Source organism: Neopelma chrysocephalum, unplaced genomic scaffold, assembly GCF_003984885.1.
Source record: "Neopelma chrysocephalum unplaced genomic scaffold, ASM398488v2 Primary Assembly neopelma1_159, whole genome shotgun sequence".
Taxonomy (NCBI): domain Eukaryota; kingdom Metazoa; phylum Chordata; class Aves; order Passeriformes; family Pipridae; genus Neopelma; species Neopelma chrysocephalum.
Window position 1 is genome coordinate 881093 of NW_020897821.1, and position 14741 is coordinate 895833.

The 14741-nt window shown below is 45.1% G+C and overlaps 2 protein-coding genes across 6 annotated transcripts in view; one reads left to right on the forward strand and one right to left on the reverse strand.

Annotated features, from left to right (window-relative positions):
• PEPD (peptidase D) overlaps positions 1–5130 on the forward strand; it is a 145049-nt gene extending 139919 nt beyond the window's left edge. The window contains exon 15 of one of the 3 annotated variants that reach the window (XM_027701541.1): positions 4456–5130. In XM_027701541.1, the coding sequence (XP_027557342.1) occupies positions 4456–4605 (150 nt within the window). In that variant the 3' untranslated portion in view covers positions 4606–5130. The remainder of the gene's footprint in view (positions 1–4455) is intronic. The other 2 variants (XM_027701543.1, XM_027701542.1) reach the window with 2 other exon arrangements.
• Positions 5131–8709: 3579 nt separating this feature from the next.
• The window catches only part of CEBPG (CCAAT enhancer binding protein gamma), an 11360-nt gene continuing 5328 nt past the window's right edge, over positions 8710–14741 (reverse strand). Inside the window, exons 1-2 of one of the 3 annotated variants that reach the window (XM_027701549.1) lie at positions 14485–14669; positions 8710–10743 (exon numbers count right to left, since the gene is read on the reverse strand). In XM_027701549.1, the coding sequence (XP_027557350.1) occupies positions 10181–10633 (453 nt within the window). In that variant the 5' untranslated portion in view covers positions 10634–10743; positions 14485–14669 and the 3' untranslated portion in view covers positions 8710–10180. Of the gene's footprint in view, positions 10744–11636; positions 14670–14741 lie in introns of those variants that run through there. The other 2 variants (XM_027701548.1, XM_027701547.1) reach the window with 2 other exon arrangements.

Here is a 14741-nt window from a genome sequence, read left to right on the forward strand (position 1 = left end):
GGGATGTGCAAACCCAGGGATGTGCATGTGATTGTACCTATTGCTCGGGAAAAGCAGCTGAATCCTCGGGGAAGGGGAAATGCCGACTGCAAATGCTGCCCTTTAGGGTTTGACATTTCCATTCTTCATAAGCTGATTACTAATTCATGCAGTTCATATGATGTTTTCTCAAAGACACAGTAAAACCATTCAGCCTTTTTTTGGCCTTGCACATTCGGTCTCTGTTCAGGCTTTATTTTTCCCTAGGATTTGTAGAACTAGCACTAGACTTAATATGTGAAAACTCTATGCAATGTAGGGAAAATGCTGAAAGACAGAAATATATTACTTTCTTTCATTTGCAGATTTTTCTCATTTAAAAATTAAACATATTTACAAAGCCCAGGAACTTGAAGATCTGCTAATATTACAATATTTTTCAAAACAATAGTACTTCCCTTACTCAGAACAAATGTTAAACCAGATAAAACACAGGATATTTAGCTGCTTCTACCTTTGGTTCAGAGAGCCATGTAGTTGTCTCTGTCCTGATTTTTATTTTTCAGAAGGTTAGGCTCTGTTTCTGGGTTTATGGTGAATGTGTATTGTGAAGTGAAATGAAATAGTTTACTAGGCCAGAACATTATGCTCATCTGCTTTTTAACATTACATGTTATGTAACAGTAATAATGCTACACAGCATTTCTTCCAGAATTTTCCTAGGAAAGCAGTTGTCACAATGTAGATATATGGCAACCCAAAAACTGGGACTAGTTGCTTACAAACCTTCTTTAACCCTTTTCTCTGAAGTTGTCTAATTAATATAATTAATTTAAAGTAAGAGCAGTTCTTTCTAACCTGTAGTTGATAAGCAATCAACTTTTTGAGCCAGGATGAAGGGATGGGCACCTGAAGCTGTATCAGTCAATCTAATAAAATATGTGGCCTCGTCCTACTAACATTGATCCACTTCTATAAAATGTTCCTATGTGGGCATCTAAAAATAAAGGTTCTCGTGATGTGAGGACTTGCTAGTGAATAAGATTTGCTTGTGGCAGGAAGATGAGCAGCATGGGGTGAGAAAGAGTCATTGTGCAGCACGGAGCCTGTTGGCCTCTATAGAAAACATCTTGGTGTCGCCACGTGTGGAACTGCCCGTCCCTGGCCTTGATGTGAGGGCAGCTCTGTTTCTCATCCAGTCCCTCTGAGATACAGAAGTCAAACTCTGTAAGTTTGCTTTATTAAAAGTTATTGGCAAGTCGATGGCCGAGTCAAAGTCCCCCTGGCTGCATTTGTGTGCCTCTGTAGGACCCCCGCTGTAGGAACAGGCACATGGAGCACGTGTGTGAGTTCCCTTTGTGTGGGACCATGTGTGGCCATGTCCTGGCATCGTTTCCCAGGCCAGTGTGCCATGCTAAGGTCTTGCAGTGATAGTATTGCTGCTTTCTACACCCATCATCAAACAAATGCTCAATAGATTGTAAAAAAAAAGGAGACATTTCGCCAGTTGCCTTTTTTGACATCTGGGATCTGTCATCGTGCTAATCTGAACTATTTAATTGGCCAAAATTGTTTCTTGATTCTCAAAAGCCTTTTATATATATCGTCATCCAAAAGAAATTAATAAGTGCTACAACCCCCCTTCCCTTGGAAGGTAACCCAGGAGGCTCTGGGGAGCATGACTGTATTAGTAAGTCAGGACAAAGTGCGAGGCTGTATTCAGAGCTGACAGCAGCCATTTAACTCCTGTGCTGTCCTTGGCTGTGCCCACACAGCCCTGCTTTGGGACACAGTTGGGACCATTGAGTCGAGCCACACGATGGCCTGTTGCTGGTTGTGCAATCAGGTCTATCTAGACAGATCATGCCACTACCCTTGATAAAAAAAGGCATTTTAGGGACAGTCCTGGCGTTCCTGGCCACTGCATCTTTGCAGGAGTGCTTTTTTTGAAGTGCACCATTTCACACCAAAACAGCAAAGCCTCCACTGGGGTGTTTGCAGGGCGCCCTGAAAGCTGGAGGTGCAGCAAACATCACACTTCAGTTTGCTTTCCTTTAGGCTGTGCCTGATTCCAAACCACTCTGTAGCCCTGAAACAAGCAGCACCGATGAACAAAGAGCCTGCAGAAAGGGACAGCTCTGAGAGCAAGTTTCATAACCACTGTCCCCACTGGGAAAGGCAGTCCCAGGCCGGTGAGCCTTGCCAGGCAGATCCAGCATCTTTTGTCCATTTGGACAGAAGACAAGACCAAATGATGGGCTCTCCTGTAGGGAAGGTTTTGCAGGTCCTCTGAAGCTGCTTCTTGCTCCTGCTGAGTTTAAGCTCAGGGTGAAGCATGGAGGGTGTGAGGGAAAAGAGAAAACTAAACCATTTCCTTCTTGACAGCCTGTGTTCCTCTGCACTCGTGCTGCTTTTAGGCAAAGGAAAAATTGTGCACCAAGAGTGGGAAATCTGTCTTCTCTGTTGTGGCAAGCACCCATTGCAGGTGACATTCATCCAGTAGAGGAAGGGTTAGATCCTGGAGAAAGAGCTGGTGTGTTCCTACGAGTGATGGGTAAGGCCCCATGGGACCAGTGCCTCCATCTACACCCCAAAGACCATCTGGAGTTGCTGATGGTGAGCAGGCTGGTGTGACAGTGCTGCTCTCCTGCTCTTCCCAGCAGTTTGCAGCTGTGGTTACATGGTCTCCTTACAATGTTTCTCCTGTGCAGTGAATCCCTGTGTGTGGCACTCACCCTCCCCCATTTGGGCACTCTCAGTTCCCCACCTTTGGCAGCTCCAGCCCCCTGTGTGCTCTCCTCATTCAGGATGTCTCACTTCTCATCTCCACCAGGATCTCCCTTCCTGGACTCCTTAGCCAGCCCTATCTCTTCCCATCATTCCGGCCCCAGTGGAATAATTGTCCATTATTTGTCAATCCTCACTGTGCCTTCCTTTCCCTGGTGTCATTCATCACTCTGTTTTCCAGCTCCTTGTCCATCCTGATTTTCTCTTCTGACCTAGATAGAGTACAGCATGGACAAAGACCTTGTCCCACTTGTTCTTCCCCATCATCATCAGGCTTTCATCTGCTCTGCTTTCAAGTCAGTCCATCCTCCCAAAGAGTGCCGAGGTGTCAGTGAAGGCATGAAATGTTGAACTGAAAAGCACAAACTATTTTTTTCACTTTTTCTTTTGCTAATTTTACTGGTTAAGCAGATGAATTGTGGCTGGTATGTCTCTGTAGCAGACACACTGGGACATTTCAGCTAAAGCAGGGGAAGGTTTGTGAGGCTGGCGGTGCTCAGGAAAAGGCTCTCTGTGTAGGCAGAGTCAGCTCTGGCCTTGTCTGGCCTCCCCTCTGCTGGTTTCCTCCCCTGCAGCAAGGCACCAGCCTTTCAGGCACACTGAGCCTACAAAGCCCCACAGCTTTCAAATTTACAGCTGTCCAAAGCAAATGTGTGAACTCAATGGAGTTCGTTTATTTAATTCTGCTTTATAATACACTTAACTTGATACCAAGTAAAAGAAATAATCTGGCAAAGACATCATTAAACAGTTTAATAAGGACTGGATGACTCACTTTGTTTGAACAAATGGATTATTTTGCAATCAGAAGTACAAATGTTAACCAGCTTTATTTTTAGTTGAAAATGTCAAGAGGTCAGAAACAATTAAAGCAACTGTAAGGTGGGAGTACCCAGGGTTTGTGTTCTTTTGGATTTACACCTTACTAAAATTGCTTTTATTGCAGCTTAGAGACTTAGCAACATTTTTCTGATAAGATAACGGGAATGACTGTGTAGGCACATTTACTGGTAAGAAGAGATTAGAGTCAAACAGAAATGGAGTATGCTTTTCAGAACAAGAACAAGAGCTGGGAAACTGAGAGGATCTGCTTTTTCCTTCCATGATTTGAAATGTAGTGGTTGTATTTTAAAAGGAATGTCTGACCTGCTTAGGACTTTCTCATTGGCTCAAAATTCAATGTTTGGAATATCAGCTACAAGCTATTTCATGTTGCAGTTCCTCCTTTGAAAGTTTATTGTGTTTAGAGAAATGTTTAAGTGCGAAGAGAAGCTCCCTGCAGTGCAGAACAGGACAGCTTTGAGAACAGGCACTGTGGGCATCAGGAGGCACTGTCCCTGGCAAGCCATGTGCTAGCAAGGCTGGAGGCAAATGCAGGGGAGAATGTTCCTTTTACTCCTGATGTCAGGGGGTTGAGAGTTATTGCAGCATCTCTCTCAGCCTGTCCCTGCTGTGCCCAACACAGCAGAGGCACCACCTGAGACACCTGAGGGGTCACCGCCAAGCCCGTGTGGCCCCAGGAGGGTGGCAGGGCCCGGTGCTGGAGCCTGCAGAGCTCTGTGCCACGGTGCTGGTGGTGCCAGGCAGTTCCAGTGCCTGCTCTGCCTGGGCACCCCCTGTGCTCCTGCTGCCTGCTGTGCCTCTGATCCCAGCTGGAACGCCACGGTAACCGTGTGTTCTCTGTGACAGGTCCGGATCGAGGACGACGTCGCGGTGACAGCCACGGGAATGGAGCTGCTCACGTGTGTCCCACGGACCGTGGAGGAAATAGAGGCTTTCATGGCAGAAGGCCAAGGCAGTGCCAAGTCGTTTGGCTGCCTCTCCAGCCAAAAGCAGTAAACTCCAGGATGACACTTACTGCCTCAAATAATCAGCCATCATTCTGATTCAATGCTGCAGCATATAAAATAAAGTGAATCCAATTCTTAATAGCAAGAGAGGCAGGCAGGCAATTACCTGGAATAATTCATTCACTAAAAGCGAAGGTAGAAGGCTTCAGCACTTGATACCAGGTAACTCCACTGCTGCTGCTTGCAATCAGCAGTTTACATGACCAAGTGCCACCTAAATAACCCTACTGCATTATCAGTGGGACTTACACTTCTGTCAGATCTCAGCTCAGACATTTCTTGCAATTAAATCTGAATTTTGATGATTGGGACTCTAAAATACCAAATGGATTATCTGAAAGCTGTCAGCAATTGTAATGCTTTTTTAAATTTCATCACAAGCACTGTGAAAACCAGAAGAAAAAATCAGTTGTTCTCAGTGAACATAATGGCACTATTTTTCTTACAGATCTTATTTCAGTATCTATGGAGTAAACAGAATCAAACTTTTATTAAAATTCACCTTGGCATCATTTATGTTGACAACTTTGTTATCATTATGCTCTTCTGCTCCAGTTCCTGCTTCTTTATCTGACCCTACTATCAATTTGTGCTCTGCAGACTTTGACCCTTCACTAGCCAGAGTTTTCTGCTCTGGGTAGTGGGTGTACTGATCCTTCACACACAGCCCCATGCTTATTAGATTTGTCCATTTATGTTTCTTGAAAACATAGATTGCTGTGGTGTTCATGACCCTTAGAAATTGCAAGAAGGGAATATCTTTGCTGCAGGGCTCAGGGTCATTCAGCAGCATATGCTGTGCAGCATAATAGAGTTATTTTTAACTGTTCAGTGTTAGCTGGTTCAGAATTAAATAATATAAATTTTATTTGGATACATTACAAGCATATTAATAGTGATCAAAATTATTTTCCATTCATGCAAGATTTAAATTACTTTAAATTACGCAGAGAAGCCTTTTTTTATTGTAGGTACTCATCAACCTGCAGGAGAACAAATACATTTTTTGCATCATAAAATGTAGTTGCTGTAACTACATAAAACTAATCTTACTTTTTGAGAAACTCCTGGTCAATCTTCAAGGCACAGTTTGACTGCAAAGCCACTTCAGAACATCCCTCTGCCATGGCAGGAGGGAACTGAAGCCACAGCAGTGTCAGGGCCTTTCTGGGTGTTACTGCTCGCCAGACGAGGATTGTCCCACTGAAGGGATCAGCTCTCTTGATCATCTCAGCATCTGGGTGAGACATCTCAGTTCTGCTGCTCACTCCAGGGAGCTGGCACATGGGTGATGGGACCAACTGTGAGCTTCTGGGTGGCTGCAAGTGCCTGTCTCACATGGGGTGCACAACACGACACGAGCTTGGATGGTGTCAGAAACTACTGGGTTGCTGCCTTTGTGGCTCCCCCCACCCCAGACTGAATTTAGGTCTGACATAATTTGCTTTAAAATTGTCAAATGTGTTCTTCTACAGAGAGCTCTTTTTGCTAATTGGGTTGCTCTGTGTGACAAGAACCTGCTCTTTATTCGTAACAGCTTGGTGACCCATTGCTGAATAGGAAACTGCGTGTTGGAGACCAGAGAAACATATTGTGAAATAAGCCAGAGGACTTCACTCCTTATGTTTAGTGTCACTCAGCTAACAAATAAGCCTATTTACATTTTTTAGAGGTTTCTTAGCATTGATTTGTAGGAGGTAAGTGTAGGAATTCTTGACTGTGAAGGGGAAGAGATGAAGAGGGGAGGGTGTGAGATCAGCAGCTTGTATGTTCGTTCCTCTGTGCTGATGCTTCCTGCTGTGGTGAAGGCTTCTACCTCTGAAATGCAGCACCTGCACAGAGGACATCAGGCTTTGCTTTGGTAGCTTTGCAGGTACGAGACCACAGAGACTGCACTGACATTGCTCTGGCATTGCCCTAAAACTCAGGTTTTTTCAGTGCAGGACAGTGCTGGCGGGCTCAGCCTTCTTCCCTCCACAGCCATGCTCTGAACACACCCAGGGATGGCTCACTGCTTTGGGCATTCCAAAACCTGCTCTTGCTTGGCTTCAAGAGCAGTTACTATTTTATAGTAACACTTCACAGATTTTCAAAAAAAGGGAGCTTTGGGATTGTTTCAACTGAGCCACAACCCCAGTGTAGTTAACAGGCCTTTCCCTGCCTGTGATTAATCTTGGCAAACGCTGGGCTCTGCTGCTGCAGAACAGGTCAAACAACCCGGGGAGCTGCAGGAGCCAGAACCGGTTCTGCCTCCACATGTTCCAGCACACAGACCCAGCCCCGGGCCGGGGGCAGCACTGGCTCAGTAACCATCTCCTGAGTTCTGCCTGCACGAGATGTGGATGTGTTTCGGTCTGGGATGGTGCACCCTCTCCTTCATAATCAGGCCCACGAACTTGGTGGATATAAATTTCATCCTTCCTTCCAGAAGTCTTTCTTTAATTATGGTAATTTTTATCCACTTCAGCAAAAAAGTGAATTAGACGTTTTTTCTGAATTAAAGGGGGGGGCAAATAAACTGTTACCAAAAAAAGGCAAAGTGATATTTAATAACATTTTAAATGTATTAGTGGGGTGAAAATACCAGTTACGACAAAATTTGTTTTACAGTGTTATGACATTTTATGCTGTCACTATCATGTTTTCCCAGATGCCTTCTTCCTTGGTGCAAACAAGACTCGAGTAGATTGGCACCAAAATAACAGAAAGGGTGTTATGCTGAGCAAGTTTGTGTGTTAAGAAAGGCCTGAGCACTTCTGAACTAATATGTGTAAATCAGTTCAGCAGATTGCTTCAGCTCGGTGGGGTTGGGCACATCTGGACTTACCTGCCACGAGTTACACTGCTGGGTGTAGTTAAAGGGGTAGAGCTCCCAGTGCTCGTGGGGGCTAGAGCAGACCCCTTCCCATGGTGGCACAGTGAGAAAATGGGAATAAGGTTTCTTGGTGCTGTAACACCCGTTCTTGTAGTGACAAGCACTGTATTCTGTCACAGGCTGTAGTTAAAAACAAACGTGTCAAGAGGAAAACCTTCACTCTTATAGGTCGATGCTGAAATTTTCTTGTGTAGATGTATTTATTTCTTTAGGAAGAGAGAACTGTGCAAGTCCCCTGGGTGTGGGTGTTCTGTGCCTTGCAGCAGAGGGGTGAGGGGTGAGACTGAGGCCCTTTGCTGTCGCTGCACCTTGGGGCAAAGTGCGTTTGCTCCTCGGAGCTGTTTTGGCTTCGAGTAATAAACTGGTGTTGGGTTGGACACCGTGAGCCTCTGGCTGGTACCACCCTCTGTTTTACACTGTCCTGACTGGTGTTGCTGGTACTGCTCCTTTTCTTATCTCATTGCTGTTTCCAGTAAATCGTTATCCCAGCCTGGGAGAACCTTTTGTCTCTCACCTGAGGGGGGGGAGCTTGGGGCTTAATTTCCAGCTGGGTTTAAACCACGACATCAGCAAACAAAGCCAGAGCAGAGGCTGCTGAGCCAGAAATGTCATTTTGCAAACAAATGACTTTTCATAACTCTGTGGTTTGGTTTTAAACAAGAAGGAAGTGGAATCAGAGCTCTCAGGAGTAACAGGTGGAGAAGTCCCTGTCCAGAAAGAGTATTACTCCCACTCAAAAGAGATCTAAGAAATCCTTTGCACCAAAATCCGAACCAAATCTGAGAGATGTGGAGTTCTGACTATTAGGGGAGGACCCCACACTGGCCTGGCAAACCAACTTCAGGACAACAGGGCCACATAGTCCCAATTCACAGAGCAGACAAGCAGGGGAGACCAGCTCTGGCCTTTCTACCAGAGGAGGTGCACAGTTAACAAAGCAGATGCTTTCAGATCATCATCTTCCTTGTAGTTTTTGGTGTTCTGTTCCTCCCCCTCCCTTTTAATTGTAGCACATTTTCAGTCAAATTTCTTCTTTTTTTTTCTTTTTTGTTAAATCAGACATTCAGACAAAACTGTAATGAGTTTCTGATTGTTTCCATGGAGCAGGAACCTGAGTGCAAGACAGGAACAGAGACTGTTGCACTGATTTTCTGTGTGAGGTGAGCAACTCTGCACTTGAGGGAAATGGAAAAGGGACAGGAAAAATGAGGCCAGCACTAGAAGCAAAAGGTTTTTATTAGCCTCTGGTACTTCAACCCTACCAACTGAAGCTGCAGCTAGAATGAAAAAAACATATCTCTGTAAAAAGACTATCATAATCCAAACCAATCCTTAGGTTTTCCACATGTATTAAAAGTTTAAATTCAAAAAGAACTTTTCAAGGTTTCATTTTCTAACAGCATCTTCATAGAGATAACATCCAAGTTTTTTGCTAAGTACAAAGCAAACAAGCATCCTACAAAATAATCTATGGAAAAAGGTAGTGCAAGAGGGAAATTAAGACAGTGTGGTAATCTACTGGCGAGACACACAGGTTAAATGTAAAACAACCATACCATCAATGAAATATTTAGAAATGAAAATAAATTAAAGTTACATCAAAGTTCCTGCTTTACTTTGTTTAAATCCTCAGTATAGCACATACCACTACATTATGGATCATAGCAAAGACTTAGCAATAGCAATAAAAAAGTTGCTATAGAAAAACCTTTATGAAAATAAAACAAGACTGAAGATATTCCTTCACACAACTGTATGATGGCTGTAGAAATTCCACTGAATCAGTTGGTCATACTAGGGCCATTTAGGTTTAAATCACGGTGAATTTCTGTAAGATTAAGCAGTGATCCATACATTCTGGCTGAACAGATGCTGCTTAGCCAAGCTGCACATTTTGTTCTCCCCGAAACCTCCACCCCAGCAAGAATGAAACTTTGCAGGGCGCAGTTTTTTGGTAGCATTTTGACATTTTCTGAAAACAAACTCTTGTTCTCCTAAGGCCCCAGTCACTATGTGAACAATGTGAACACAAGCTCAACTAAAAGGCTTTGTCAGTGTGCTGCTTTGCCTCTTGCACGTGATGCTTCGGACTCAGGAGCGTTTGGAAGCCAACTGCCTGTACATATCATCATAGCATATTGTTATTTCTCTAGAAAACATCAGTAAGCATCCCAGCTCACTACTACTACACCCTCCCCACTAACTGGGCAGGAAGGACCCACATGGTGCCTTACAGGACTTGCTCTACAGATTTAAAGTAGTCCACCACACGGGAAAGCAAACACCTTCCACGGCCTTTGCACTTTGCAGTCATGGAGAAAACTAAGTGCTTAAATACACTAACAGGCATTTAAAGGACATTTTATCCAATGATGAGTTTCTGATACTACAGTGAGCCATCCTGCTGGATTTCTCCCATTATGCAAACTCTTAAGATGGTAAGCAAACATTTCTGTGAAAATGTTACCTCCTTAATACGACGCCCCTTGTTGGCTGTGAATTCAGACCTGCGTAAATCCTTGAGGAGAAAAATATTTAAAGCAAATACCCTAACCAGTTTCTGGTTTAATTGTTACAAATCTTCAGTGTTAAATCTAAAAGAAGAAAAATCTCCACAAAACAATGGTTAAAGGAACAGTTTTTGCTTGGTTGCTGCACCTCAAGAGTTCGTTTCCCAAGGTTGCCGTGTCTACTGCCCACTGCTCTCTGGGTTTGTTGTGGTGGTTTCAGTGCCAACAGGTTGCACATTGTCTGCAAAATTGTGTGCGTGCTCGAGGAACAAGTCTTTCAGTACACTCAGCTCCTTGGTCAGGAGCTTAATTTTTGCCTCTAAACGTTCATTTTCTTCTTTGAGCTGGTTGACCCTCTGCAGTGTGTCTTGTGCTTTCTGCTTGCTTTTTAACCGGCTCTTTTTCACTGCCATGTTGTTTCGCTCTCTGCGCTGACGATACTCATCACTGTTTCTATCCACAAAGGAATTTTTCTTTCCCTGTTTGCTCGGAGGCACAGCTTTGCCTCCACCACCAGGACTAACTGGCACCAGCTGGGGAACCTGCTGCAAACCACTGGTGTGTGCTGGGGTGTGAATCACACTTACGCCGTTCGCATCTGTAGTGGTGTTCTGTTGGGATGTCTTGCTCATTTGGACAGGCTGTTCTTGGACACAACAGGATTTATTAGGAGAATGAAAACTCTTGTGTTTCTTGAAGGTATTTCCAACAGATCTTCACATGGATTAAAGGCAGGATGAACCTAGTATGGAAAAACAAATGCTATTAAAGGTGCTGGCTTCAGCCACTATCTTGTACCATCGGTACCTCGTGCTAAAGCCAGTGATGTGTATCTGGCAGTGACACATCACAACAGTGCTGGAAGTAGACAAGCTGCCAACTACATTTCTGAAGCCTCTCAAACGTATTTGGATTGGAAGGGACTATTACTGGGTCATCTAGTCAAGCTGTTTGAATTGTTCTCTGTTATTCCAAAGCCATCCCTGATGGATGGGTGTCTAGCCTAGCCTCAAATATCTCCAGTTTCACAACCTCTGTCTTGGCAACATGTTCCACTGTCTAACTTTTCCTCCAGTTATATAATTTTCTTAGTTTTCAGACTGGAGTTTTCCTTCTGTGGCTTAAACCTATTAACAGCCTGACTCTTGACCAAGAGGGGTACTTGATCCTTGTTCTCTTCGGACCGTTCCTCTGGACATATCCCCACTCAAAGTCCTCCTTGGTCTCTGTTCTCTGGAGCGAGGGTGCTCGGCCTGTCTACCTTTCCTGAACTGTCTTACAGCACTTGCTTTTGAAGATGATGTTCAAACTGATGACTGTTTAAGGTCTACTAGTATTGAGTGGAAAAATAAATCTATGGAAGAAGGTAGTGTGTTGCAAAGCCTGGCTCTGGGTGACGTTCAACCACAAGCAAAGGTAAGCCTGTAACTGTGTATCGAGCAGGTGGAACAGGAACACAGGGTGATGGCAATGTGAGAATCACCACACACAGACAGGGCACTGTTGCCACCCATGAAAAGACAGCAGCCACAGCTGACTCGTCCACCAAATATGGCTCCCTGCTGTAGCCTGTGCGCTGGTCATTGTCCACTCTCCAGCAGTCAAACTGGCTGGATGAGCAAGACATCCTCTCACCTGACTCACGTCCTCCCGCTGCTGTGTCAGCCTGCTCCCGGCCCTGCTGGTGGCACAAGGAGGACTCCACCACAGCTGCTGCAGGGACGTGGCCCTGGCAAGCTAACAGCTCGTCCCCTTCTCTTCCCATCTCATGGGATGACTTCCTCAAGGACTGGGAGAGAAGAGGGGAGGGGTGATAGGATGGTCCTAAGCTCCTGAAACACCTGCCTGTGGCTCCAGTGAAAAGTACTCGATGACCAGTCAAACAAGGTTAAACAAACAGGTTAAAATTTGACTGTGTACTTTAACTGTGTATTTTCTTCCATGAAGGAGCCAGAATGAGATGCAGCTCCAGAATGTGGTTCAGTAACATTCATGGAAAAGCCCTGTAAGATTGGCTTAAATGTTACTCAAAATTAACATTCTCTGTCACCCAGAAGTCTTCTCACTTGTTAAGTGAAGATGTATGAGTACACCCACACCCCTCCTGTCAAGAAATCTTTTCATTTTCCTATTGCAGGGCAGAAAGAGGCCATCAACTCTTTCTGACATCTGTGTAGCTGAATCTAGATACGTATCACCCAATACCTTTGAATTTAGTATTGTCCCAATTTCAGCTCTTTAAGCAACTTCTACAAACCCCATTTCAGTCTCAGACTCTGAATAAGCACTTTGGTTCAGCAGTGGAACTGAATGCACAGCTAACAAGATGTTACTGTGCACAAACACCAGACTGGCAGGGCCAGTTGTAGCAGCTGTGCATGTGTAATTGCACAGACATTTTTAGTCAAGCTGTAAGCGTATCCTCCTCCTGTCTGCACTTTATTTCAAAGTACTGAATTTCTGCAGCCCTCAAACAGTATGCAGCTCTCTTAGGTTGCCTCTGACTAGATATTTGGCACCTTTTCAAAGTCAGACAGAATGCCCTCCTGTCCCCTCTGTTTCAACACATTACAGTGCTTGCTAAGTTCACCTGGACAGTCCAGTTAAGTAACCCACACCATTTTCATGATCTGCTTTTTGTGTTTCATGAGATACTATGGAGGAAGGGGTGACTCTTGCCCCCAAGGGCACCCCACCTGACATATAACAAGTTTCTTCACATCACCAAGTTCCATGTGCTACTTCTCTGTAAGCTATTGAAACTATTTAATGTTGCTTTAACATCCTCTGCTGATCTCTATCAAATTTCCCTATGATTCAATGGACAAATTATTTGTTCCATTAAACCAAATTTTAATGGAGTGTTTTAGTTGGGCAGTACATGGATATGAGCACACAAGATAAATCAGTGTCACACCTCTCAAGCAAGCATTCTAGCCCTGCTGAAACAGATCTCCCTCAATTCCTTCCCACTGCAACTAATCTGTTTTGTATTAAATAACTATTTCTTATTTAGTGAGACGTGCTATTTTCTGGCATGATCACCTGGGAGAGATGACACCTGGATTCCTGTCCTGCTCCAGTGAATATGCAAAGCAGGTAGCACTAACTGTACTGCATCACACATTCACAGCAGTGCTAATAGTTGAGGCTTCAAACTAGTTTTTCCCCCTAATTATTTGGAGGCTGGATGCCTATTAGCAGTTGTCAGGAGGATACCCTGGACAGTGACAGGTGCTATGGGGCATCCTTCAGCAAACACTGCGAGGAGATTTAAAGGCAGCAGGGATGAGATGTACAGAGGGGATTCTCAAGAAGGGTGAGGTAAAGGACATGGTAATTGGGAGAGGCCAAGAAGGTGGGGAGGCAGGTAGGTCTCCAATTTCTTGGACCCCGTGTGACACAAAGGCAGCTGCTCCACTCCTCCCCACACAGGTTGGTGTCCCGTGAGTGGGTGACAGCCCCAGTATAGCAGGAGGTGAGTGGGTGACAGCCCAGCACAGCAGGAGGAGGTGAGTGGGTGACAGCCCAGCACAGCAGGAGGCAGCTCCTTGGAGAGCCAGCCCAGTTCCCGAGCATCTTGTTCCCATAAAGCTGCTCATTAGCTTCAGCTCAGCAACAGCCCTAGGCTGGTTCCACCCAGCACATGGTAGTGTTTCCAGTGGCCAGTTAGAACTGCCTGGTTCTCTCCTTGGGCCACCAACTGGCCACCCAGGACACCAGCTGGCCACCCACTACAGCATAATAGCTGGTAACTCAGAGGTGCCTCCTCAGACAGAAAGATGTTTCTTACTGTCTGACAGTGCTCCTCAGGGACCACAGACTCCCCAGCAAATGAAGGCCTTTATTATCTTTGCTTTCACACACAAAAAAAATAAATGAAACTTCCAAATGTTTGTTTTGGCAAAAAACCCCAAAAGAAGTGTTTTGTTAATTAAGTCAGTTTGGGTTTTTTCACTTGGCAGCAAGAAATACTAAGTGCTTCTCTCTGCTCCTTTTCTGCAATGGGACTGTGCTGATTCTGATCATTAGTCAGGATGACTTTATTGCACGGATTCACTTAGAGCTGTCTTGTCTAATGTAAAATCAGTCCCAACCTGAACAGCAATAGGTACCTTCCCTTCTCTTCAGTAGGAATATCCAAGTGGGAGCTGCCTCTAAATTCCACTAACCCTGTACAAAGGACAGGGGCACACATTCGCTGAGCAGTGGGAGGGCCCACTCCTGCGTGGTTCACTCTCCCAGGCATGTGTGCTGGAGATGATGCTCACCCTCCTGTACGGAGGGCTGGGCAACAACTTTTTCGAGCCTAGGTAGCCCAAACCCACCATCTCTTGCTATAGTTGACAACATCCTGCATTTACCTCAGAATCTGCATTTTTAATAGACATGTTCCAAGAAAAATGCACTTCCAACATCCTTAACGGACCGTGCTCGGAACACCTGAAGGGTGTATATTAATGTGACCAGAATCACAACCCACCCCAGCCGAGGAGGGACTGAAAGACTCTGTCATTCGAATTAAAACGACACAGCGATCTTTAACGACGAACCAATTCCTTGAATCAGAAAGTTCTGCACGCTATCGCTGTTTACAGCTCCCGGCGCTGTCACCGAGCCGCGCCTGCCGTTCCTACCGGACGCCGAGGGTCTGTTTGGAAACTCGCGGCCGGGGCTGTAAAAAACCCCCCGGGTTCCGCGGGGAACCCCAAACATCCGTCAGGACCCCGCACCCCGCGC